Consider the following 27,424-nt stretch of genomic DNA (forward strand, 5'->3'; position numbering starts at 1 on the left):
TATGGAAGGCTGTTAGCTTTACAACAGCCTTCCATACTGTGATAAGGCTGTTGTAAAGACTTCCAAAATATGCTCTGCATTTCAGTACAAGAATTCAGGTGGATAGATGTTATAACCATAAAATATAGAGTAGCAAGTCTAAGTGCTGGGACTATTTGAGGGAATTGAGCTAAAACTGTGCTTGCAGCCAGGTTTGCCAACTTGGCTCTTTACAAAAGGAGGAACTACATTCCAAGGAAATCACACTGTCCCCATTCAGTACAGACACCCACAAAATGCTCAGACTCATGCAAAAAAGTTGATCAAGAGGATCAACTCAGAAATGCAAGTAAGTTGCTTTCTCCTACTGTGAGGTGTTTCTGTGACACCAGAAACAAAGACTTGGGTCTTTATGTGAGCTTGTGTGATTTCCTCAGTCCACCAGGGTGTGTCTGCATTTATCTCAACTCACTAGAAGCTGATAAAGGCCTCTGCTTTGCATATGTGGTGAAAATAGATAAGAGATGAATTAGTCTGTTCAAACATGAAAAATTTGAAGTGACCCTCAAATATCTCCATATGCACTAACCTGACCCAGAAGACCAATATTGCCGTGTGTTATTAGTCATGACATGCACTGTATCAGGCATAGATGTTACTCTCCTCACACACACACAGCTCTTCTTCTGCTGGTACTGAACCTTTGCACTGAGTAAGGTGTTCATATGTCAGTCGTCAGGCTGAACTATTTGCTGCAGATACCAAGCTTAAGTCTATGCCAGAACTGGGTATATTTTACTTCAATTGTAATGGTAAAGTGCCGCAATAACATCACAGTTATTTTCTTCCTGAAGTTCCAAAATTGCTGACTTGCATCTCAGATGAACAGGATGGAACAATTGTGTTGTTCAAAGCTTGCTTTCTATTTTCCTGGTATTGCTAAACAATACAATAGGGGTTTTTTTAAATCCTCCCATCCTTATCATCCAGATGTGGAAAGCTGTCCTCTTCTATTTAAAGACCCAAATCCATCTGCAAATATAAGCATGAAGAGACAGTGGAGGTTCTACCTTATTTGGTGTAATTTTCTGGTTTTCAGTTATTCTATGTATATTCTGGACTTCTAGTCCATGTTCTTTGTGGAATTGATTCCTCAGCCCTTAAAATGAGTGCTACTTTCTCACATGAGAAATCTATCTCAATTGCAAGAAATTCCACCTATTAAGTGGAAGTATTAAGTATTCCACCTATTAAATTAATCTTTCTGAGCAATATATAGCTCTTGATCAGTTCCACTCATTTGTAATATATCAGTGAGTGTTTGCTGGGGTTCATTACAAAAGAACCAGTAGTGCCATTGAAGCCCATCACAACAAAAAAAGATTAAATAAATCCAGTTGTGCTAGAGACCCATGACATGAGTTGGCTTTAGGATGTTAAGTTCTGAAGCAATTCAAATAAAATACTCTACTACACTGCAGGATACCTCCAAAAAATGCCAAATGAGTGTAAGAATAGCATTTTCTCCACTGCAAAGGCTAGAATAATGTTCTTGTGGTTTAAAGCCTGTTAAAAATAAATGTGCTAGACAACAAAAATGCTTATTTTGATAGCTGCTGTGATTTATAATGGTATATTAGACCCAGTAATGGACTATGTGTATTAAAGAGTGTGTTTTATGCAGGGATAATTTAATTTTTTTACGTGTTTGAATATTGTAAGGAAAGGCTTACAGATCAGTTGAACCTGCTAATGAAAGAAATTTCTTCTGACACACATGACTGCACTGTGTATGTAGAGGATTTAGTTAATGGTAGATCCTCCAGCAATTGCCTACACTGTGCCCTGCCCAACAGTTCTTCCCCATCAGCCATCTGCATAGGCACACACCTCTGAGAATAAAAAGAGCAAATAGAAACCTCCCACCTCTGCTATGAATGAATTTATAACCTAAATCACTGATAATAAGTTCTTTGGCTCTATATTCTGGAAAACTGAATTGTGCTAGAGTGCATATCATGCTGTAGGAAAAATAATGTTGCCACCCTAGTCAGGATGAGTGACCTAACCTAAAGCTGAAATAGCACTGAAGACAAGGGAACATGAATTTTAACTCAGATTAGCCATTTGAATTCAGCTCAGGGATAATTTTTGTGTTTACTGCTGACTTTTTCAATTTCCTTGTTCTCTTTTTGTCTTAAGGTAACTAAGTTCAGATTTAAAACCTTTTTTTTTTTTACCTCTGAACTTAGAAAACAGGTTACCCTCACTAAGTGTTTTAGATATTCTCAACCTTGTGTGCAGTTGGAATTGGTTAATTGAAAAGTCTGGTGAAGGCACATCCATTGTGGGCTTTATCTGTTGAAGCTGATGCCACTACTGTGGCAGATTTGCAACAACTGATTAAAGCTGGATGAATGGAGCTGTTATCACCCCCTCCCATTTTCCCTGTCCTCTTAAATGATGATGTTCTCTCCATGGCACAGCCTCTGAACCACAGGGAATCAGGTCCTGCACTGGCACAGATTTTAGTCCAAAATAGCAAAGCAAACTGAAGTCTCAGGGGGAGTGGTCACTAGGGTTATTCTGTATAAATTTGCCACCTCAACTCTGTTAGAGACCAAAGTAACAAAATGTACTCTCCCACTGGAAAAAGTATAAAACCTTACTATCAGCTTTAAAAAGGGAAAAGGCTACCATTTGCTGACAATAGCGTTTTTGAAACATGAATTAACATGGCTCTGCTGTCACCTAACCTGAAATGACCTATCTTAGGACTAAATATGTTCTTGTACAAACACTCTCTCTGTGGGATAGAGGACCCTGCCATTTCCTTTTCTGTAATAAAGCTAGGAAAAATGACATGCACCAAACAACGAACAAAATGCTTTCATGTCAGCATATTGTCTGAGCTTGTGCAGATCCATGGAGTGCTTGTGATTAGAGATAAATGAGACCAAAGTTTCTGAAATGAGGGAAAGGCAAACAAGCATGCCTGTGTTTTCTGGCTTCCTTGCATATGCCAGTTTGAACATATTCCACAATAAGGCCAGGCCTGACTTGTCAGTACAGTTGCAAACAGTGCCAAGGAGACACATGATGTTCAATATTTACAAATTATCACCCAAGTCATAATTAGAGGGAATGAAACTTGTAGGAAGAAGATTACCATTGGGAAACTTAATGGTACAAAAACAAAGCACCAGCCATAGCACTCACACTAATATGACACATCATTACCAACCATTTGCAATGGTTAACCAAAATCTATTTTCTCATCGGTTTTACTGGCTACTATCTGATGAGGAATGGAAAAATTAGCACATCATGACACTGGCTTTGAAAATATCTCTTACAAAAGGAATAATCCATGACAGCTATTGCTCACTGATGGCCATCACAGGCCAAAACTTACAAGTCATCTGTAGACACATGAAGGACACACACATGTGTCACAGGAAGGTCACAAAAGATTGAACAGCATCCATCATTCAAACCAAGCAGAGAAACAAAAGGTTTCCTTGTTTTCGTTCTGCAACTGATAGAGTGCAGCTAGTTCTTTGACCTGTAGCTATAGCACAAGTATTTTGGTTCTAATTCATCAAAACTCTGTAAGTTCAACAAATTACCTTTGAGTGTATGCTATGGAGAGCTGTTGGACCTTTGAAGAAAGACTGAATTTTTAATTTACCAAAATTTCTGTGCTTCTTCAGGATGTATTCAGGTAAAGTGTATTTGCAGTGACCTGGTCTGAAGGTCATAAAAGAGCAGCTCTGTGCTGGACCTTGCAGTGCAGGAATAGAGAAAGAACCTGGGTCAGATGCAGATGAAAAGTGGCACCAAATGTCATGAGACTCTGAGAAAGAAGCAGCAGAGTTTATATGATGTGAGGACTGTGAAGTTCACAGCACTCTTCACATGACTCCTACGTTCTCCCTAAGCTATAAATGTCTCACTGTAGGGCATGTTCCTTCTGGTGTCAGGCACCTTGAGAGAAGATTCACAGTGTGCTGAAGACCTGGGCTGTGGAGAGCCACCTTTCCTAGAGAGCTGCCCACAAATCTGAGCCAGAGCTTCCCATAGGTTGGAATCAGCAGATTTCTGTCTGGGAGGATGCTTGAAACATCTCAAAAATATACAAACAAAAGCACTATGATGAAACTCAAATAGAAGAGAAAAGATGACTTGGTTTTCATTTATTGCTCATATTTTCCTTCCTGTAGTGGTAAAATAAAGTACCTATTATTCCTGGCGTCCTTTACATCACACTGAATCCCACCTTTGTTCTTACTGTTAAATTTTCCATTCCAGCCTCGCTTGCTAAAGGAGTCTAAGGTGGAATTTTTGGTCTCCAGAACATAGATTGAAATCAGTGATGTTTTACTGAATGTAGGCAGACTGTCTGAGGATGCTGGCCTCACATCCCAAAATATAGTTGGAGAGAAAAAATACGTCAGATAGTATTTATGGCTCTAAATACCCCTGCAGTGCACATTGGTACTGATTGTTGGACATCTAGGCATCCTCTTTTTTAGACACTGGAAGAATAGGGAGGATTGTAAACTGAAAACTGAGGGACCCATTGGGTGGGAAATCTATTTGGGAACATTAAAACAAGAATATAGCACAGAGTATACTGCAACAAATAAGGTGCCTGTCAAATAACCTTTCTTCAGTCTTTTTTGCCTGTGTTGGTGGTGCCCCATCCTCATGCAACTCTTGTCCCACCCATTGCTTTGTCTCCCCATTGCAGGGCTGCCTCTGGTGAGTGGTTTAAACTTATTACAGTAACAATATATCTACCTCTGGCTGGTGTCAGAAATAGAGCACTTTTGGAATTTTCTACTTAATCTAGTATTTGTCAGAACACGTTGACTCATCAGAAGTGAATCTGCAGGAATGCATGAGATTCGGCCGTGTCTTGGGTGGAAGTGCTGGTTGAAAAGAGGCAGACAGTCAGACCAGGCCCCACTTCTCCCAGTGCTGGGACCTGCACTTGACACTGGCCAGGCAGGATGTGAACGTGGATCATGTGTGAATTCTGGGTGTTTTGCACAAACTTTGAAAGCTCTTGGTTTCATCCCAGCACAGAGCAGGAAAAAAATTCACGATAGCAAGATATTACAGAGGATGAGAAGACAGTTTCCTGCCCTATACAATATGGAACTCAGCAGTTTGTGTACTGGGACTATTTTCTAATTATAGCAATATCCTTGCTCTTTTTTCTTTTTCTTTCAAATCCAGGCTAGATTTGTTTCCAGGATTCTGTTATCACTAATTAATATCAGAAAAATGTTACTGATTTGAAGGATGATCTTTATGTCTCAACACTAGAAGTGTGACTTGTTTTTACCAGCTAATACTTGCAACTAGCCTGTGTTTCTGATTTTTATCCCCAACTCTCAATCATGATTCTTATCAGATAACAGGGAAGAAGAACAATTAGTTTCCAAAACCTATTATTTTGTGTAATTAAAGAGGTAAACCACAGAAAGAATTCAGTGGACACTGAAATAAAGCACCACAAGAATTACTGATGGATTGTTTTATCCAATCTAGTGAAAACACTAGATTTATACACAGTTGAAACAGCTCTGGTCTATAGTAGTATTTTCATTTCCTAATGAAATAAAAAATTGGTACAGATTCCTAATTTTCAGTTTGTAATTTTCAAGATCATCTATTTTAAATTCTCTCAGTGGTCACAAGCATTTCTTGATTAGCAACAATTGCCTAACTATAGTCTAAGTTAGAGGAATTTTCCCAAAGTATGTGATCATATTGCTGTTAGAATGCATAATTGTTTTCTCCATGAAGAATCTAAATTTGGCTTAGCAAATGTGTCATGATGTTGACAGAAGAAATCTGGTGTGACAGGGCATAGTGTGGATACTGCTCTGAAACGCTCATAACCACAGTTCATTTCATTGATCTTTCAAGGGGGTGAAATATCACACAAGTCATCTGCCTTTGGTTTTTCAAGCCACATCAAACAGCTGTGTGGAGATGTAAAAGAAAAAGAGAGAAGTGCTAGGTGGTTTGATTTCATCAGTTAATGGCTGTAGGTCACTTGATAGCCCTTTGTTTACAACACAGCGATACGCCTGTGTCTTGTAAGGCTCACCAGAGTGACTTACTGCTGTGGTACAGGGCCTAAAATAAAGCTTGCACATGCCAAACACCACATGATGCATAAAATATTCTAATAATACATTACAAAGCCTTGTCAACACTAGGGAGAATGACTATTCCAAGAAGTAGGGCTGGCTGAAAAAAGACATTCTTTTTTCCAAACTGGGCCTTTATGAAAGACAGTGATTTGAGAAGATGGAGGGAGGGAGAGAGAGGCGTTTCTTCATTTGGTCTGGTGAAGTGTCTCTTCCTTGGTTAATCAAAAAAAAATCAACAGAATATAAGTCCATTAGGCTCAAATCTTGGCATTATTTCATGTCTTTTCTATTTCTTACTTTTGATCAACTGTGCTAGGAATCCGTTCAACCCCTTGAGAACTTGACAAATATCTTATAGCCACACATTGAAGTGCTCCAGCTGCTTTGTGTGCTGTTGTCCTCTAAGTTTCCTGGGCAGTTTTGCTTTTAGCTATGTGTACACCATCCTGTTCTAAACTGTACCAGTCAGCTGGTTTAATGGTGTTGTGGAAGTAGTTCTCTCTCTTTTGCTGCTCTACAACATGCCAAGGGGTCTTGAGAAACTCATCATAAGAAAATCTTTCTGTGAATTGTTCTAAAGGCAGTGAAATGGGTACCTACAGTGATTGTAGCTGTTTCTAATAAAACTATTATGATCCTAAGCAAGATTGCAACACTTCTTAAACTGAAATAGCTCAGCTACTACATGCGGCCTAGAAACGGATTTCTGTTGTCTGATAAACTGACGGTTTAGTATATGAAATATAACCAGTTTTCCCATTAAATATATTTTGACAGATTAGATCTCTGACAATGAAGCCTTTTACTGCAAATCCTTCTGGGTTTATTGTATTCCTGTTTGCCTTGCTGCAGAGGAGCCATGGACAATGCAAAGAAGCAGCTAAAAAATCAGAGATGAATCTTGGTGTAAAATATGATCTTCCTAACTTCATTGCAGACACACCAATTCAGAATGTAGTTTTATACAAGCATCATGTTTATATTGGAGCAGTCAATAAGATTTACGTACTAAATGAAACTCTCCAGAACATTTCTGTGTACAAGACTGGGCCTGTTTTGGAGAACCCTGACTGTGCGCCATGTGAAGACTGCCGAGATAAAGCCAATTTATCTAACAGCATATGGAAGGATAACATCAACATGGCACTGCTTTTAGAAACTTATTATGATGATCAGCTCATTAGCTGTGGTAGTGTGTCCGGAGGCATCTGCCACCGTCACATCATTCACCCTGACAACCCTGCTGACATTGAAAGCGAGGTGCACTGCATGTACTCACCCCAGGCGGATGGAGAAGCAGATAACTGTCCTGATTGTGTTGTTAGCACTTTAGGAACCAAAGTTTTGGTGACTGAAAAGGACAGGTTTGTCAACTTTTTTGTTGGAAATACTGTGACATCTGCGTTTCAACCTCCCCACGTGCTGCATTCGATATCAGTTAGAAGATTAAAAGAAACACAGGATGGTTTTGAGTTTCTCACAGATCAGTCTTATATAGATATCCTCCCTCAGTTCCGTGACTCGTATCCTATTAGGTACGTCCATGCCTTTGAAAATGACCACTTTGTCTATTTTCTGACTGTACAGAGAGAAGCTCTTGACTCACAGTCTTTTCACACTAGAATTATCCGCTTCTGCACTTTAGACTCAGAGATGCGTTCCTACATGGAAATGCCTCTTGAGTGCATTTTTACTGAAAAGAGAAGGAAGAGGTCCATCCGGAAGGAGGTATTCAACATTTTGCAAGCTGCCTACGTGAGCAAGCCTGGTGCAGCTCTAGCACACGAAATGGGCCTTGGGCTCAATGATGATATCCTCTATGGTGTTTTTGCACAAAGCAAACCAGACTCCTCTGAACCAACCAACCGATCTGCTGTCTGCGCCGTCTCTGTGCGAACCATCAACGAGTTCTTCAACAAGATTGTTGACAAGCAGAACATGAAATGCCTCCAACACTTTTATGGGAAAGAGAGCAAATACTGCTTGAACAGGGTAAGTGATAATTTATTTGTTACATTTTGAGACTTTTGTTCTCTCTTTGCCTATTCCATTGCCAGGTATCTGTCCCTTCAGTTTCAGTTCCAAAATAGAAGTCCCTGATCATTGCAGATTGCTTAGCATTCCTGTTGATTATCCCTAAAAGGATTAGTTCATGTAAATTGAGTATAAAAATCACTGAGGTCTTTATGGGGCTGAAAAATGTAGTTTTTTGCTTGAGAAACTGATGCAGATAAATTGAACGTTTAGGCAGTTATTTCTTTTAATATTTAAAAAAAGTATTCATAAACATTCATGTGCACTGAAGAGTCCTAGAAAAACATCACATACTTAAAAGTATGTTAATGCTGAATCACTGCCCTTCTCAGAAAAAAATGAAAGAGCTGGTTTGGAATATGGCATGAAGAGCCAGATTGTAATGTGGTTAGTCATGCTTGGTACAGAAACAGTTCAACTGACATCAGTTTTCTGCAAGAAAGTGTCAGTGAAATCTGTATCTGAATGAGGGTTTAGGTGATCTTGGGTGGGAGGGTTGCATTTCTGTACACCGTGACTTCAGGAGGCTGCTGCTCTCCAACCATATGAAATACTGTGAGCAGAGTAACCACAGAAATTTTCCCTTTTCTTCTCGCCAGTGTCTGTGCTGGTTTTAGGTCTTGTAAAAGAAATACAGAATGTGGAAATCAGGTACTTAGAACAGTTATTTTGGAACATGAAACATTAGAACTTTCAGTCACCTGCTTATGAAGCGGGCCCCTAAATATCCTACCTGGGGAACTTTCTATTCTCAAATACAAGAAGTTTGGAGCTCAGAGGTGGCACACTGTCTTCTACCAGAGGGCCAGAGCCTCTGTGGTGGGGCTCTACTCAGCCAGTTTGAGGCCAGTGTCAGGACAGATCAACAGCTCAACCTGCCTTTAGAGGTGGATGATATCTCTCATATCCCATTGTTGGGACAGGTCAAAGTGAGAATGCGAGTCACAGACCTTCTTCATCCCAAGTACCACCAGTGTCCTCTGCAGCACAGCTGCTCAGCACAGGGCATCAGGTTAGGATGTTGACACAATGCTCTGGTTGGAGGTGGGAGTCTGTTTTGTCAAAGGGAAGGGCTGCTCTCCACTGCCAGAGGTGAGACAGGGCAGTCTGGGGAGAAGAACCCATCACAGAGACCCTGTGGCTTCTCCCCAGTAGCAGGATGTGCTCAGAGAGGGTCTGAAGCAATCTGAGCACAACCACAGCAGCCTTGCCATTTGGGGGATGGCTGCTTACAGCAGGCCCCAGGTGTTCAACACAGATGTAGCACTGCCCGTGGATGCTGATACAGCAGCCCCAACAGACACAGCATTTCATGCCCTTTTTCGTGGGAGGGGGACAGGCCATTTTCAGGAACTAAAAACAAGTTAGCAAACCTTCAGCAGAGTAGCTTCTCTCTCTTCACTTTGTTATTGCTGTCCTAATTTTTCATTTCAGGTAGTCATATCCTTTTTTTTTTCTTTTTTCAATTCATTTTTAACAAGAACCATTGTCCTTCTCTGAAAGTATTTTATTCTATATTCCTGGGGTATATGATTTGTGAATGACTGTCTTTAAAGCTCGTGGCCTTTAACTTATCTCATTCTGCTCTTGCCTATACACACATTTCATAAGGTGATCTCTTCAAAGCAAAGTATACCATTAAAATATTGACAGAATAATTTGCAGCTTTTCACATGCTGGGAAGTACTTTCGTGTTTCAAAAGCTTTTCCAGAGTCTGCTGCTGCTTTGCATATCAGAATGAATGTCTTGTACTGCCGACGTGTTTATTAAAGTTGCCTATTTTCAAGAAATGGCATCAGAGCTCTGATTTCTGCTACATTAAATTGATAAAGGGAAAAATGTTTCTATGATTTCTTGTGATTCTTTTAAATGGCATAAAGCCAGTCAGAAATTTTTGTCCTGATTGTTTGCTTAACACTGAAATATCAAGACTTTCAAGTTTTGCTGTACCATTTCCTTTGCCTGATTGCAGAGGGCTCATTAAGGGTCCAGTAAAAAGTGTCCTTTGAGGTTTTTGAGGTTTCAACTAGCCACTGAGATTGGCAAGAATTTGCCAACCATCTTTTGTACACCTGTTTTTCTCTGGTGTGTAAAGTAGACCTGAAGGGTTGGAATGTGAAGGAAGGGAAGGAGCAGGCAGAAAAAGGAAGGGACATTATTTCTTATGCTTGGCCTAAAATGTCAAATCTGGTCTTTCCTGATTTTGCTGGAGATTAAATAATACTTAATAAAAAAAGATTCTCAAACCCCCCAACTCTTCTTAGGCCCTTCTTTGTACATTGTAAAAGTGTACATGAGGGCATAAAACATTTTTCCCCTTTTTGTAAGTCACCTTCAACTTAAAAGAAAGCTTTTATAAAATCTGAGAGTTTGTCACAGTTTATTGTTGCAAAGTTCAAAACTTGGTTTTTGTAATGTAGCCAAGATGATTTTTCTCTTTGATGTCAAGAGAATAAAACCACAGATCACTCATGCAAGTGAAAGTCACTGACCACTGCAAAATTAAGTCATAGGACAGTGAAAACAGTCCAGCAGTGAATATGGTATATCACTAACTTCAACATTAAAAAGAAAAATGAGCCTCTAGCACTCTTTGCAAGGAAATGCTCTCTGATAGTTTACAGTTAGAGTCTGATTGATGAAAGCTATTTAATGTTATCAAAAAAAGGTCCCATAAGACAATTGTACATAATTTTGTTTGACTACTCGGGTAGTCCATCTTTTTAAGCGGCTGTCCCTCAGGACTGTTTCATCTGAGGCTTCTAAAGGTAAAATTAATTCAAAATAAACCTGAATGATATATCCAAAACACTTCCTGAATTTTTTCTTCTCTTATTTAAAGCAAAAATAAGTAAAACTTCCACTCATCTTGATGTAATAAGCAAAATTTTTTCTGGTTTGGCCTTGTTTTCTAAAGGAATGAAGTTTATGTGGTCATGCTATTTTAGGTCTGTCTCTGTTAGTTATCCTTACAGCCTCAGCAATAAAAAATCTTAAAGGTGTGAATCCAGGGACAGGTCTGATATATAGGCTCAGGCTATGGGAACTGATGAAATTTTAGGAGCACCTTTCTAAACTTCAGAAGTCGCAAGGAAGGTATTGTTCACCCATGGGAATAGTCTCCATCAGAGCTTAGTTGAAGAGCAAAGTCAACCAGCCACAAGATATAAATCCAGACTAAACTGTGCTTCACTTACTCCAGTGCTCATGGAATCAAATAAAATGGATTTTCATAAAATCAAAATAAAACATTTCCAGTTGTGTTTAAGTGTAATACATATTAAGCCAAAACCTGGGCTCACTGAAGTCAGGGTTAGGAAAAGTGAATCCGATGGAGCATCTGATTGATGTCAGACATACTTCAGCAGAGCTGTGACCAGTTAGGACTGCCTAATAATTTCCTTCAGGGAAGAGCTGGCTGACACTTAAATGACAGCAAGATGGAAACAGAGCTGGCTTTGAATTTAAAAAAAAATTTGGAGTAATAGTTAGGAGGTTTTATTGCTTGAGTCAGGACAAAGATATCTGAGAGGTAGCTGCTGTGGGGGGGTTGAATCACTGTTCGGGAATCTCCCACAGCAAAGAGAAAACTGGATGTAAGCTCTCAGCAAAGTTTATTTGGTCAGTTAGTCATTATCAGCCCCAGTGTGGTATCCCCAAAGCAGAGGTGTGCTTAGATGAGAAGACAAATGTTGCTTACTTCATTTGCAGTCATAATCCAGTAGTGTGCATCTTTACCTTGTATTAAATGGGATATTTCAAGTGAGGAAGATGAGTTGATTTTAGCCTTGACAATCTCAACTATACATTTCAGTTGTCTTTAGATATATCAGGATCTTACAGGCTTTTTTTTTTGTCCTTTCTGCATCTCTTATGTGATAAACTATTGTAAGCCAAATTACCTGACTTTAATAATTATGGACTTATATGATAAAACACCTCTAATGATGAAATCCAAATTCAGTTCTGTAAAGATCTTATGTCTTTGTGTTTTCTACAGTTAAGTTCAGGTGAAGGCCTAAAATACTTAGACCTTACAGGAAAAGAGAAGTCACAGACAGGCTTTTGCTACCATGCCCCCAGGAAGTGTCATAAAGCAAGACAAACTGGTCACAACTCCTGTTAAATGAAAGGCACAAAGAGTTGGAAAACATGAAAGGAAAACAGAAGATCACTAAAACAAAAAAAAAAAAAAAAAGGAAGGTAAAAGAAACACATGGTGATGCTTCTTTATTACCATTACACACTTGACAGATGAGTAAAATTAGGTTATGCTTATATTGTAATGGAAGAAAATAATTGCTGCCTTCTATCAGGAAACCGCAAAGGCATTTATTGATCTGTCATCTTAAGACTGTGTCTAAGAATATTTAATAAAATAAACAGAGACAAATAACTCTTTTGAGGCCCTGGAACTGTAATATCCCACACCGTTTGGCATGGAATTTTGTCAGGTTTAAAAATAACACCACATATCTCTGATTAAAATGGGTTGCTGTAAATTGCTCAGATAGTCTCACAGCACAGAGATGTTTTCATATTGCGAGTAGAATGTGACTGAATATTTTCCCTGAAAGTCAGATACCAGAATCCATTAGATTTGTCCAGTCATTTATTCCTCTGGAAATGCTATATCAGATGGCATACAGCACTCTGCCTGGGCATGAAATCTCTTCCCATTTGTATGCAAGCTCCTCTGGGAGGTTCTGACATCTCAGAACAATAACTGAGGAGGGCAGAATTATGGGCAGAGTGCACTGGCACCCTTTAAGACATGCTTAAACCCTAGTAACAAGGGATAAGCTGCATCCACATTGCTGTTGTGCCTCTCTGCAGTGGATCCTGGCAGTACCAGGGGTCTCTGCTGTGCCTGTGCCAGTGGAGGGCAGGCAGGGTGTGCTCACCAGCCTGCTCCCCTCCACCACTCGGTACACGGCCACGCACCCAGCTGGCCATGGAAGACCTGACTGGGGCAAACAGCCAGGCATGAGGGATTGCAGGGAGAGTCTGGTCTCTGTTAAACTGCACAGGAGGGACACAGGTGTCAGTGTGTAGGGGTGAGCTATGAGCATGGCTGTGGGTCTGGGAAGGTTATCTCAGGCTGAAGCAGATGTAGCAAACACAGAGGTAAGGGCTGTTCCATCTCTGGAACTGGCCACACGGACACTCTCATGAGGGAGTCACTGAGAAAAGGACAAGACAAGGAAGAAGGCAGGTCGGGGAGTTTTTTAGGAAAGTGCCACACCTCCCCTCGTGGCTGATGTCTTTGCAGGCATTGGGAGGCCCAGGAGCTATGGAGACTGGGGGCAAACCTCTTAGTCGCCCACAGCTGCAAAAACTACTGTTTTCCTTCTCTTGATGTCCAGTTAGGGACCTGTCTTTCCTTGCTTCCCAGTGCTGCTGCTTGGCATTTTATCATCTTCTTGATGAAAGCTGGATTTCTCTGTGAAAAGGTAGTATCCATTAAACTACCATTTTCTGCAAATGGCACAGCTTTATCAGACAGAGTTACTAATAATGTTCCATTTCCAGACTTTTTAATCAAATTCTTCCACTGAAGGCATGGTTCCCTATTGGTCATTAGTATGGAAAAGTGACTCTGCTGCTTTTCTCTGGAATTGCACAGAAATCATTTCAGGCAGAAAGTAATTTTTATTTTGTTAAAATGAATATCTGGTCATGTGGTTTTTATGTCTCAGTTTCTGAAGGCACTTAAATAAGTCTAAAGACTAGAACTGAACAAAGTGTAATTTTCTTATCCTATGTAGCCTTGCAAATTAGAAAAATTTTATAGTCCCACAAAAAGAGATGTTCAAAATGTATACTAGTAGTAATAGAATACTAAGGATACTCCCTGAAGATGTATAATATTCAGATCTGAGCCTCTTTTCCTGGGTTCAGACCAAATTCTAAGATTCCTTAGTCCCAGATTAAGTTCACATCAAGTCTGCTGATGACTATTCTGCAATGGGACCATCTCAGCCCCTTCTGAAAGATCTATTTGGATTTCCTTAAGCACAATTCCAAGTTCCAGAGAAAGAGAAGCTGATCATGCAGCACTCTGTGCAGATCTAAGTCCTGGATTCATCCCACCTGGCTTTGGTAGGTGGTTGACACATCTAAGCAAGCAATGAATTTTTCTCGTGTTCTGCTGCCAAACAATGGAGAGACACATAAGTCCTGACAAAGCAGGCATCTGCCTTTCAGCTCACTCAGCACCCACCTTACCTCAGCAGTTTTCTACTTACTCTGCTTATTCTGACTCAAGACCACATCTGGCCGTCATTATTGCTCACTAAAGCAACAGCAGGTAATTACTATCCAGGAGAGAGCTGTGTTACTCAAACTTTCTAGGTGGCATGTGGGTTTCTGATCTCAAACAGCTTTTGCATCAGAGTGGAATTACTCCTCATTTCCAAACATACAAGTAAAACCAGAATCAAATCCCACAGTAAATTTTTAAAAAATAATAATAATGCTGAGGCAGAAGATCCATGGCACAAATGGTTCAGAAAGCAAGTGTAAGCCACATGAAATTATTACTTGTACCATCTACAGGGTGTGTGAAAACAAAGAAATGCTAGAGAAATGATCTTGCAGGAAGTGATAATGACAGCTTAATTTTCTTAAGGCAGATGTCACTTGCTTTTATACACAGTCTGTGGAAATTTGGGCAGATTGCATGATTTTCTTCTAGTTTCTTGAATTCTTTCTGTCCCACACATGTCTTGCACCACTGATTTGGCTAGACATGCAGTTGTTGTGCAATGTTTTGTTGGAATAAGGGTCTCCACATTCAGCATTATCTTTGGATGGCTGATCTAGATGGAATTCCCAGCTTTTCTATTTTACCACAGCTTCAGTGTCAGTAAGGACTTCCATGAAACATGCACCTAATAGACACTACAAATGTACAGCAAAACTGCTTTCATCAGCACAATATCTCCAGTGCCTTACTTTATTTCTTAAAAATGTGTAATTAGTCAACACCTCTTCTTTGATAATCTGTATACTGAGTTAAATGCTAAATTAATATAAAGGAAATCAGCAAAACACAAAGATTACTTAGGTCCATTTTGTCTGCTGAATCAATAGGATTTACTTAGTGCTAATGCACTAACCAGATTATAAGAACTAATGCAGTACTGTTCAATGACAAAAGCAAATAACTCTTTGAATGATCTTGACAAAAGAACATAAAATCATCTTAATTTGTATTAACTAATTACATTTAACATAGATGTTTTTTTACCTATTACCTTAAGTGGAGCATCAGTACAGTAACTTCCCCCATCTCATTTTAGGAGTAGATCAAAGCAACAAGAATTAGGAGTACTGAAATGATATTGTGTAAAATTTTACACAGATGGAGTTCTTTTAAAAATTTTATTCTCAGAAAAGGGACATGCTTTCTCTGTATTCCATATAAAAATCTTTTAATTGCTTTCAAATACATGAGGAGTATTGGGAAGAGGAGGAAGGAAGAAGAGGGAAAGATTTCTTTGTTTAAAACAGAAGAGGAAGAAACTCTTCTGCTTTTTAGAGTAAAGCGTCATTGCCTCAGCAGAAGTTCTTAGAAACAGAGAACCCAGTCCCCTGTCCCAGACATGTTCTGTCCTGCACGAGCACTGGCCTGAGTTCACAGCACCCACACACCCTCCAGGTGTTGTTCTCCAGCCAAGAAGAAACCAGAAGCCCTCTGTCTCTGCTTCTATGGGAACTGTTTAGCACATGAATGGGCTTCCACTGGCAAAATTGTGCCCTTCAATATGATTAATTTTTCCCTTCCTTAGGATTACAAGAATCATAATTACCATGACGAAGATCAAGTCACTCTCATCCTCAGACAACTACCTGGCTTCACTGAATTATTTGGGCCAGAATTACATTCTTTTCAATGGAGAGAAGCAGTGATCAAATGCACTTCTCACCTGAAGAGAAATAATGAAAAGAGAAATAATGAAACCCAGAAAATTAAGGTGTATCAAGAACAGCAAAGCTACATTGGCTGAAAATACATGGAAATATTTAGAGAGGAAAATATGATATGATTCCTCATAGTTACTTCTCCTGTACAGAGTCTGCTGTAAATCCATTATGTGTTTGATTCCAATTGGACCCACTCTGAAAACTGAAATTTGATTATTCATCTTAATTCACTGACTTCCACAAGAAAAGATACAAGGAACTTATACACTCTCTTAGATTTTAATGGTCTTGGTAACCCATTTGTTATGTAGAATCACCAATTCATTCAGAAACTCTACAGTAGTTTCTTTGGAAAAAGATTTTTGCCATTTGCAGATATCTGGATCCAGGTAATTTAACAATACCTTATTTCTCCCTACTCCATGTTTTGCCACAGACCTTAAGGGTCTTTTCCAACTTAAGGGATTCTTTGATTCTATGAAAGGAGAAATGCTGTTGGCTCTTGTTGGTGACCACTTCTCTTGAGGGAGAATCCCAGAGTTCACAGTAGAAAAAAATTTTGATACTTTGAATTTTGATTCTTGACAGCCAGCAAGTTAGAAGTCATATAAACAAACCAGCAGGAAATAAAACTCGTGCATATTCCTACTTTCACTGCGCTTTACATCGTGGCTGCACTATTTTGTGATTGGCACTAGGAAATATCACCTAGTTACTTTCAGACCATTTCTCCAATTTGTCAAATTAAATTTTAATTTTAATTATGTCCTCCAAGTGGCTCACAAGACAGTATGAAATGTTCTGCAGTGATTAAGTCATTGATCTCCAGTTTATTCAAGACATTAAACATAATATCAGGACATTACACATAATATCACTTTCTATATGAACACTGCACTTAACTAAGAGCAGGTTTTAACCAGCTCTAGAAGAATGAGCCTGGAGGAATGTTTCTCCAATTTGCAGTCACTGCAAATTAGAGAAATGTTCACAAAAATATATTTGCATTTTTTTTCCTGGGTAGAGTATTCAGACCAGAGACTAGACTTTTGGATCATTTTTCTGACACCGACCTAACCAGATTTTTCTGTGATTTTTCACAAGTTTTTGTAATAATTCCTTCCCCGCTTTGCACTTTTGGCTTCAAATATGCAACTCTGTCTGAAATATTTTGTTTTTATGCTCACTGAATATGACGTATAAACCATCAGTTAGCAGCAAAACAGTGACAGCTCCTGATAGCTCAGCTCAGTGATGTCTAGAGACATTTTTGGCATTTTTGTCTTCTGTGGGCCAAATCAAGGGTAAATTCCAGAGCACCACAGCTTCCCGTATGAACAAATAAGATAACATTAATTATCTTCTAGCCTTCTGGACACAGCTGTAAGGCAGGGCTTGCTCACACCTCACTGCATTCCACCAGCACACCTGTGCCAGCTTAACAGTAACAAAGCCCTCTCTGTGAATCACAGGCAGAATTGGCACCTCTTGTCCTGCAGGAGAAGCAATGTAGCTGAACCCAGGCACTTACCCGTGCTCTAATCGTCCATTTCAATAGTTGTGTGCTTTCTCAGTGGAACTTGGCATGGTATCCAGAGTGCATCATCTGACATCAGTTATTTTTCCACATTGACAGCCAAATGGATAGTTATGTGTATACTGGGAGAGAGGGAGGGAGAGAGAGAGAGAGAACCAGACTTAAAAGTGTTAATTTAAAGCAGCATGTTTCACAAAGTTTTCCCTGTTATCAATCTTCCTTGAGTTTTCTAAGTAGCCTTTTAATCTCTGCATTTCTACTCAAAGATCAAAGCCTTCCTATTTCTTGAACAGTCAACCCTACATTATGGTTAATCCATGAAGTGCCAGGTTTTTAAAGAACCATATGTGTAACAATCTACAGGTTCTTCAGCAGACAGACGAAATTATGGCATCTCTGAGGAAGGCTGAGCTGACATTGTGGCTAGCTGACTTTGGAAAAGCTAAGAAAGGTGTCAGGGTAAGCAGGAAAGTCTAGCCACTTTTTCCAAAGAGCTTGAGCAGGGTTTCATGAGGCAGCATGTTAGGATGTTTGAATTGTGCTGAAATGACTATGTAGGAGGAAGTACTTTAGGCTTAGCACAGAAACATCTCTCTCCAAAGTCTGCTTATGGAAAAAAGCAGTTACAGGAAAGAGCAAAGATCCTATGTTGGGGGAGGGTAAAATCAGAAATCTGCCTTATTTCAAAAAGCATGAAAACTGTACATCTTTCTGCACTTGAACTATTCATACTCATTGTATGAGTAATCTGCACAGATGTTTCAGAAATACTTTTACACTGGGTAGGATATGAGTGCAACAGAGTACAGCTTTTCCCTTGTTTGGTGGCCAAAACAAAGAAAAGCCAAACTTGCCCATTGATGATTTAACCCAGCCAAAGACTGGGTTAAAAAAAATAAAGTGTGTTCAGTGTTCCTAGTGCAGTTCCTGCTGAAGGAAATACACTGTATATTAGCAGTTAACAGGAAAACTAATACAGTTAAACCTTTAGTATGTAGATAACCAAAGTGTTAAGTCACTGCTGTACCACATCTAATTTAGAAGCCCTTTTCCTGTATCATTAAGACCCTGTGCAGAGATTTCAGCTGCTCATTTGGTCTGATGTAGGCTTTCACCTAAATGCTACAGTAAATTGACAGGGTACCTTCAGAAAAGCTGGCACCATTGCTGACAGCAGCTCCTAGGGACTGCAGAAAACCTCGCCTGCCAGTGCTGTTGCTGGGCTCAGCTCAGAAACATCACAGCTCAACAGCAAAGGGCTGAGCTACTAGGCTGAACATGTTCTTGATAGTATTTTCAATGCCTTGGGTTTCAGTCCAGAATTCACCAGAGTTAGGCCAAGAAATTCTTCATTTGTTGCTTTCTTTTTCATACTCTGAGAAAAGACATCTGAATCTAGAAGATGGTAAAATTTTCTCTTTCTAAAATTTTTCTGCATGCTCTGTAAGGGTATGATACAGATCTATTTGACTTAGTAACAAGACTCTTGACTGTCTTGAAAATGTTTCACTCAAGCTTCTTTAAAGATTTTTTAAAACATGTTTTTAAAACATGTTTTTTTGACAAAATACATACCAATAAAAAAATAGGAGAAATTGAGCTCACTCTTGATTTCAACAGAGGGAACCACTGTAAGATCCTTTATAATCTTCCTAAATGTTTATTCATAAAGTATGTCGAAGTGGGTGACATACTACATGACTTCCATATTTAAACTGGTTAAAGATAATTTAAGGGATTCCTGGTTTTTATCTTTACACAATGTCCCTAAAATAGATTATGTACTATCAATAATAATGGAATTATTATTGATAATCTAATATAATTGAAATCTATTAATAATAGATTACTATTGAATTGTTAGGAGGTTATATTCTTCTTCAGAGATAACTAAGAACTTGCAATCTCTATTCCCAAAAGGAAAGAGAAAATCCTGCAAATGCAGCTATTATTTTAGTACACTCAAGACATCTAGAGATCAGATGAAATAGTGCATGAACCATAGATGATCAGTACAATAATCTGAGTAATTATCAAAATCTGTCTTCCCCTTCGTTTATTCAGAAACCTATTTTTCCTAATTTATCTCCCTTTTCTTTATCTGGCTTCTTCTCCACTTTAGTGTCTTATCTCTTAAAAAGGTGGTGAAAATAGAGGGAGAAGAATATTGGAAATTGTTATTTTTAATGTAAAAAATCATGTTGTTGTTAGAGAATCTTTTTTTAGGAAACTGTTTTAGAAGTAGGTGTGTCACTGGGCAGGCTCTGTAGTACAAGAATTCTCAGACTTTTGGAGAAGCAACATTAAGGAAGTCACTATGAGAAAGGATACCTTAATATATGTGCTTATACACATATCATCTAGTTAAATAAAGTTAATATATTTTATTCCTGCAGACATGATTTTAAAAGTTAATAGAAACATTCCCATAACATTAAGAAGTTTTTGCCCCCCTCATGAAACATCATAACTGATGAAGCAATTAAGTTTGAAACATCTTAAAATACTTTTGGTCGAATGCATTTGTGCTAAATGACTTCATTCTGACAAAGATCTATTGCTACTCGTAAAGACAGTGCTCATCTGTGCTTCATTTTCAAACAGGCTTTTTCAAGAAACGCTTCATACTGCAGAGCACAGGATGATGAATACCGCCTAGAAGTCACCACTCCTCTGCAGAGGGTTGACTTGTTCATGGGCCAGTTCAACAGTGTCCTGCTGACTTCAATTTCTGTCTTCACCAAAGGGAACCTTACCATTGCTAACCTGGGAACTTCAGAGGGCCGCTTCATGCAGGTAAATGTCACCATATTACCATATTGCCACAGTAACTTCACAATAAAAACCATACTAGCCTTTAGCAGGATGATGAAAAGGGAGGAGAATTAGTACCTCTGTTTAAAAGGGCATTAGAAAATTGAAATTACCAAATAAAATACAGCTTCTAGAATATAAATAAAGTGTCTAATAGAGCATTCAGTATTTTAAGTGGTTACCTGGAGTTTGTTGTTTGAAACAGCGGTTGAGGAGCAAACTCTACCATGGACTCTGGCTGTCTTAGTTCACAGAACAATTTTGGTTCATATATTGAGAACTCATATAAACAAGAGTTCTTTCAAAGAAAACTAAACTGAAAGCAGGATCTTGGATAGACATGAAATATGCCTCAACCCCAGCTGGGGCAGAAAGATCTAAAACAGTGACTGATTATTCAAACAGCTTCAAAAATACACTTTGTATGTATCTACACTCTAGAGGATCAGGTTATACCTATTCAATGTAAAAGGCCAAGACAGTTTATAATGTAGAAGCAGGACCCTCAGCATTAGTTGTTTCTATATACTGATCCACTCCTCTGGCACCAAATTCCTTGCTAGTGTACCCATAGCCTATGACTCACAGCTGTAGAATTGAGATTAGCTCCTTCTCCACCTACTTTCAAGTTTCTCTGAATGTGTATTAGATTTTCAGGCTCTTGCTCACTCCTATCTCACTCTGTTATTTTGGATTACAGTTCTTCCTGTCCTATAACAAGTTTTTCATAAAAAAGAGAAAAATCACCCTCCTGAGTAGTTTGTCTTCCTCTACTAAGTACATAACTAATCTAGACAGGTAGATTATACTACATGACTTCTTTGTAGGTGACTAATTAAATAACTACAATGAATACAAGCAGCAGTCTTTTAAATTCTTGGCAGTAAAAATCAAACACCAGAAGACAAAGAAAAAATACTTTGAGTTCACCTATCTTATTTCAAGCACTGTCATCCTGTAGTAACTTCCTTGGAGAGCTTGCCTTCCCCAGATGCCAGAGTCCAGCCTGGATGTGCATCTCAGTCTGGATCCTTCTTGCACCCAAGGACCTGTGTTATTTCAATTTGCCAGTACTATTTGTCTTCTAGAAAACTTCCTGAAGTATTGACAGCTTTCTGGCCTCCTGGTTCTGTAGGCTATAGAGAGTCATCAAAGTTAATGAGAAGACTGTCAGCTGCTGTGCCATTCCAGTTTTCCCATTTCCCATAAGCTTCCATTAGAAAATGGTGGGGCACATGTAGCCTTTAATGGAACTAATCCTTTCCTTTCTTCTCTCCCTTTCCCTCCTTTCCTTGCCACATGCAGTGCATAGGGTTATATATTGTTCTCAGAATATGCACCCTGTCTGGATAAAAGGAATCCTATACCTCCAGTCTTTTGCTCAGACTAGACACAGAACCAGCTGCATAATGCAAATTCTGTAATGCTTCTACAGGCAAAGAGTTCAAAGTGATTTGCCACAAAGGACAGGTAAAAAAGTAGAGAAAATCACGTTTCTCTTTTTCTCCCCCCAAAAAATTTAACAAAACTTTCAATGACAAGCCTGCCAGTTTTACCTTAACTTCCCATGATGACCTTGGTAAATTTAAGCTGCAGTTTGTCTTCTGTGCAGGAGATGCAAATGCTAAGAGCTGCACACTGAGCATGGGCCCAAACTGCACTCTGTTCTTGGAAGCAGATACTGATTCACACAGCAAAATGAGCAATTTGTTTAACCTTTCTGAAGTAACTTCCTTATCTACAAAATACAATTAATAACAACTACTCTCTTAGTCCCAGCATTACTTCTAGGCTGTCACAAAGCTTTTAGGAAGGTTTGGTAGAAAGCACAAGGGAGCATTATTTTTATTTGTAATGTTCTTTAAATTATTCATTCAAATCCTGCAGCACACACTTCATTCAGATGTTTGCCCAACTCAAGGAACAATTAAATATTTCCAGAATACATTTCCCATTCCAGGTTCAGTTACAGATCAAAAGAAAAGGCTATTGTGTAAACTGCACATGGCCATTAGCAGAAATATTCTCATCATTGAATCAGACTGGCTTCAGCTACAGGGGGAAGTCAGCATTGGGTTCATATTGTACTAAATAGGAGCTCTTTCCTTGAGGGTTGGGTGCAGCTAGCAGGAGAATAAGCATACTGACTACCTTTAATGATACTACCTCCAAACAAAAGGTTGGTATTTGTTTTGTCTTTAAGTTATTTTGGAAGGGATACCAGATCAGTAGGATACAGAAGACACAGATTTTTGCAGATTTTAATGTTCTCTTTCCTTTTTTTTTTTTTTCTCTAATAGTGATTTAGGAGTGTTTTCAAACATATTCGTTAGGAAGTGCCCAACTAAAGTAGATTTGTAGTGTTTCTATGGAAATATAGCTATTAACAGCAATGAGATTAAGATCATTAAAAATTAAGCTATTATATGACCATTACTGAAGTAAAATGGGTAAAAAAATCAGGATAATCTAACAATGGTTTAATTAATCAAAAGGATATCCCCAAAGACTTCCACACATTTTTAGCAAAGAAATGTAATGTTCTTTTTTGTTTCATTCACAAATCTGTTGGAACATATCACAAAGAATCCTCAGCTCTTCACTTCTTTTGCACAGTCATTTGCACTGATATTTTTAGGTCTTTGTACAAGCAAAAATTGAATTTTCCTGTGCAATTTCCTTGTAACTTTTAGCTATTCAAAGCTGACTTCAGACACAGGCATGCTTTCAGAGAAAATTATTTACAAAATTCTACCTATCAGGGAACCTGTTTTAAAACTGGTTGTATTGTATTAGTATTTTGAGAACATACTATCATGCCAACTATTTAAAAGCAAATGAAAAAAATATTCATGTATAGCTTTCTATATTTAGAAATTCAGCTCAGCCCTTCAAGTGCACCCAGTTAATCTTGTATCTTCTTTGAAATACCAAACCTTACTATATTTAGACAATTTGGTTTCTGACATAAATTTCAGTACTAGCAGCCATCCATGAGATTAAAATCAGTAGTAATACAGTATCTCTGTCTTTGACCACACCCTGAAGTGTCCGGATATGCATCAGTTTGGTGAAAGTAATGAACATTTGAATCACATTTTTGCTATATTAATTTAGGGTTTCTTGTAGTTGTTACGAAAGATTTGGGGGGGAGAGGAGGTGGCAGGGGGGGACCTCTTGTAAACGTGATCTTGTCATCTAAATTGAGTTGGAGCTCCAAACCTGTGCTGTGGGAGCAAATAGGTGCAGCAGCAAGCTATTGAACCTGAGAGAAATTTATTTGAAAATGTCATACCCCCATTGTACTTGTTTATACTTGATCAGCAGCCAACCACTTGAGTCTGTCTTTTTTTTCTTTCCTCTTTCCTGTCATCTTTCCATCTCCTTTTGCTTTTCTTCTTCTACTCATCACTTTCTACCTTCCTGCATTCCTCTTGTCTCCAACTCTATTTCTATCTCCATCTATTTTTATGTCTTTACCCCATGGCTATAGCACAGCATTACTGCAAAATTCATAGATTAAATAGCTTTAACATGTACGTTTTTCCTTCTGTAGGTGATGGGTGCCAGATTCTGGGGTTTTAATCTATTTAGGGATTTATCACAATGAATAGTTCCTAACTTTACAAGTGATTCCCCAAAGCTTATAGCATTACTAATAACCCAACTCAGAACATAGCCCACATTTTACTTAGTTTGAAAAATCTTTCTAAAGAGCCAGTAATAATCAGAATGCAAGATATGTATGTTTTATCCAACCAAGGAATACTCACCTGTTGTTTTTTGCTTTTAGTTTGATAAAATAGAATTATTCACTTGAACAGCTTTGGAAAGCACTAACACTGGAAAGTAAATATAGCCTCCTTCACTAAATGTTTCTTTTTTTCAGCTGAAATCTGGAACTAAAAAAAAATCAATCTGAATGGTCCAAATACAGAAGATGCATGTGTTCTTCTAAGGAGGATAATTAGGGCCATGAGGTGAATTCCAGATTTCTCCTGAAAAGTACTGCAGCCCATTCACATACTGAGCATGTTTTGGCTGCCTCAGAAATGTCAAATCTGTATTTGGCCATGAATAGATTGGAGTTTGTAGTTTACTAAATATTGTGGAGTTTCTGTTACAAAACAGACCAGTAATAATTTTTCTAAGACAGCTGACATGCATGAGACAGAAAAGAAAAATGGTTTTACTTCCTTCCTAAGCTGGAGCCTGACAACAAACTTTTTTTTCTCCTTCTCTTTTTTTTTTTTTCTGCTGAGAAGTTGCAGCTGTTTCAGCCTTTCTTATTGTGCTTGTTTTCAGACTGTGACTGGGAACACAGACTGTAACTACAGCTGTTGGGTGCAAAGTGAATCAGGTATTTCACAGTGGTTATTTGATTAGAAAACAGCACCCAGTCACACTGCTAGAGCTGAGGGAATCAGATTTTCAGCTGGTGCAAAACAGCCTTATTCTGCTCAAACCAAACTACTCTGAGAATACAACTCACAGCTAGAAAAGACACTTATATACCAGCCAGTATTTTGGGAAGTTATAGTTTCTGGAAAAAAAAAAAAAAACAACTCCATGATATATTGAGATAAAATATCGTTCCTTTTTTCTTCTTGGTTTCAAGGCATTTTGTTTTTTTCTATCTAAAATTGGCATTATTTCAGAGAGTGTTTTTAGAGTGATGATGAAATGAGTTCTTCAGGAAGGGGAAATCTTTGTGGTAGCTCTGGGAAGTGTGGGATATGGGAACGTCTACCAAGATTTATTCTTGGAAGCTCACATTTGGTCTGGCCATAACAATGAACTAGAGGTCAATGCCCTTGACATAGCAGAGGCTGGATTTCAGCCTTAGAGTATGTTTGGAAGCAGAACAGTGCATGTGCCCCCACACTTGAATCTGGCCTCAGCATTGTAGCACCCCAGCAAAAGCACCACAACTGCTTGTTGGTGGCCTTCAGTGGTGTTCACTGTATGTTTTGCAGCTAAAATGGGCAACCACTCTCTATGGATGTAATTTTGGAAGCAGGCCCACCTCATCCTTCTGACTATGCCAGTGAAACTCAGTGCACAGCAGGGCAGCAGTAGTGCAGAAGGAGGGACCCCACCACGGGCCCTCTCATCTTCATGGTTCAGTGGGACATCCATCCATCCTGTTGCTTCTGGAGGTGAGGAAAGGGTCTTCCCATGGGCATACATAAACTCTGAGGTGCCATCAGCCACATGCTGGCTGCAGTCCTGTCCCATCTGGCTGAGCACGAGCCAGCTCTAGCTGAAAAGCCAAGCATTAGCAAAACATGGTAATGCACTGTCATGTCTGAGCAAATTCTGGACAGAAAACAGCTTTGGGCACAAAAAGCAAAGTGTGATGGTACAGATAGGCCTTGCTGGAGTACTACGCACCAGGCAACAGGCCACTCATCCTCCCGGGGGGCTCTCTGCACTTGTTAGACATGCAACAGTACAGATTAATGCAAGCCTTACTCTAGAGAACCATTATATCCCAGTATTTTTAACCAGACTTTTTGCTAAGAAAGGTTATATGGGGTTATAGTAAAGGCTCAAGGAGCAGAGTTCTGGCAGGGCCTAAGATGGAGAAGGGAGAGGTATGAGACATGTAAAAGCACACAGTCATAGCTTTCTCAGTACCCTCCAGCTTCTGGCACTTAGTGACCCAAAGATATTCTGAGCTGGAAATTGCACCCATATTTGGCACTTAGTAGTTTGTGGACTCCTTTCTCCAAAGTTTTGCTTACTGTTTTTTTAATTTATTTTTGTTTTCTCCTCTGTGGTATGCTGTGACAACGACTTTCATAATTTCATTCTTCTTTGAATGATAGAGCTTTTTGGGGTTTCCTTAACCTGCTGCCCTATCATTTCTTTTGTTGCCTTTGATTCTGCCCTATGAGGAATAGGAACGGGGCACTCAGAAATCAATGGTTTGGGAAATTCTCACACACTGAGCACAAATCTGTTGTCTTTCACATCCAAGTAGACAGAACACTTGATAATCACACTCATTTCCCAGTAATACTTATGATTAAAAACAAACACCACCACCAAACTTTAACATACGTCTCATTTCCCCAAAATAAGAGAACTTAGCATGTGTTGTAGCTGCTTTCATAGACTACATGCCAGGGAACATAATGTGTGCTACAGAAATCAGTGAAAAAAACTCATCACATCTGCTTTTTATTTGTAACTGCATTCAAGGATTGGGAAAATTTGTCCCAGAATTCAGCAAGAGAGCCAAGTCTTCAACATTGCTCTCCTCTTGCAAACAGCAAAGCAGCAAGACCTCACCACTCCAGGAATCAAGACTCAGAGCCATGGTGCCTGTCAGCAAAATGAGTTGACACAGAGCAAAGAAATTCAGAGCTTTGCATCTTTCACTGCGCTCAGTCAAATCCAGTTTATTCTGTGGTGTACTAGAAGCCATAGGCACCTTTGAATTTATCAAACTCCTCTTGATCCAGTTCCTGTCCCTCTAGACAAATGTCATTGTGATAAAACCCACCTGCGCAAGTGGCAAGCCATATTGCACTTGAACCAAGTGCAAGAAGGTCAAGAAATATATGAGCCTGGACTTTAAACCCTACAAAGCCTGGAGGGGGAAAGAGTGATGGGATGCCCACGGAGTCATTGCAAAGGCTGTCCTCAGTGCCCACTCTTGTCCTATCTTAGGGGCCCAGCAATTCATCTGGCTTTTCAATACTAGCAGTCTGACCTATTTAAGGCTACATGTAAACTGTGAACACAAGCATTTGTAGGAATGTGAGTAGCTGCAATCCTTCCATCTTTCATTTTTAAGGCAACAGAAAACTGTGGTAACTCTTGATAAGCAGCATTTTCCTATTGGTGGCTCAACTTTTGGCATTTATGATAGCAGTTCTTTCTGTAGTAAAGAATGTATCTTGATTCTCCCAGGGAAAAAAAGGTATCAAACACTGCATAATGCAAAATCCA

At 39.1% G+C, this 27,424-nt stretch overlaps 1 protein-coding gene across 1 annotated transcript in view; it reads left to right on the forward strand.

The window, feature by feature from the left end:
- Positions 1 to 27,424, forward strand: part of MET (MET proto-oncogene, receptor tyrosine kinase) — an 89,491-nt gene that overhangs the window by 12,744 nt on the left and 49,323 nt on the right. Inside the window, exons 2-3 of the mRNA XM_058804689.1 lie at positions 6,927 to 8,141; positions 20,255 to 20,446. Of these exons, the coding sequence (XP_058660672.1) occupies positions 6,942 to 8,141; positions 20,255 to 20,446 (1,392 nt within the window). The 5' untranslated portion in view covers positions 6,927 to 6,941. The remainder of the gene's footprint in view (positions 1 to 6,926; positions 8,142 to 20,254; positions 20,447 to 27,424) is intronic.

This window comes from Ammospiza caudacuta, chromosome 5 (assembly GCF_027887145.1).
Source record: "Ammospiza caudacuta isolate bAmmCau1 chromosome 5, bAmmCau1.pri, whole genome shotgun sequence".
Lineage (NCBI taxonomy): Eukaryota > Metazoa > Chordata > Aves > Passeriformes > Passerellidae > Ammospiza > Ammospiza caudacuta.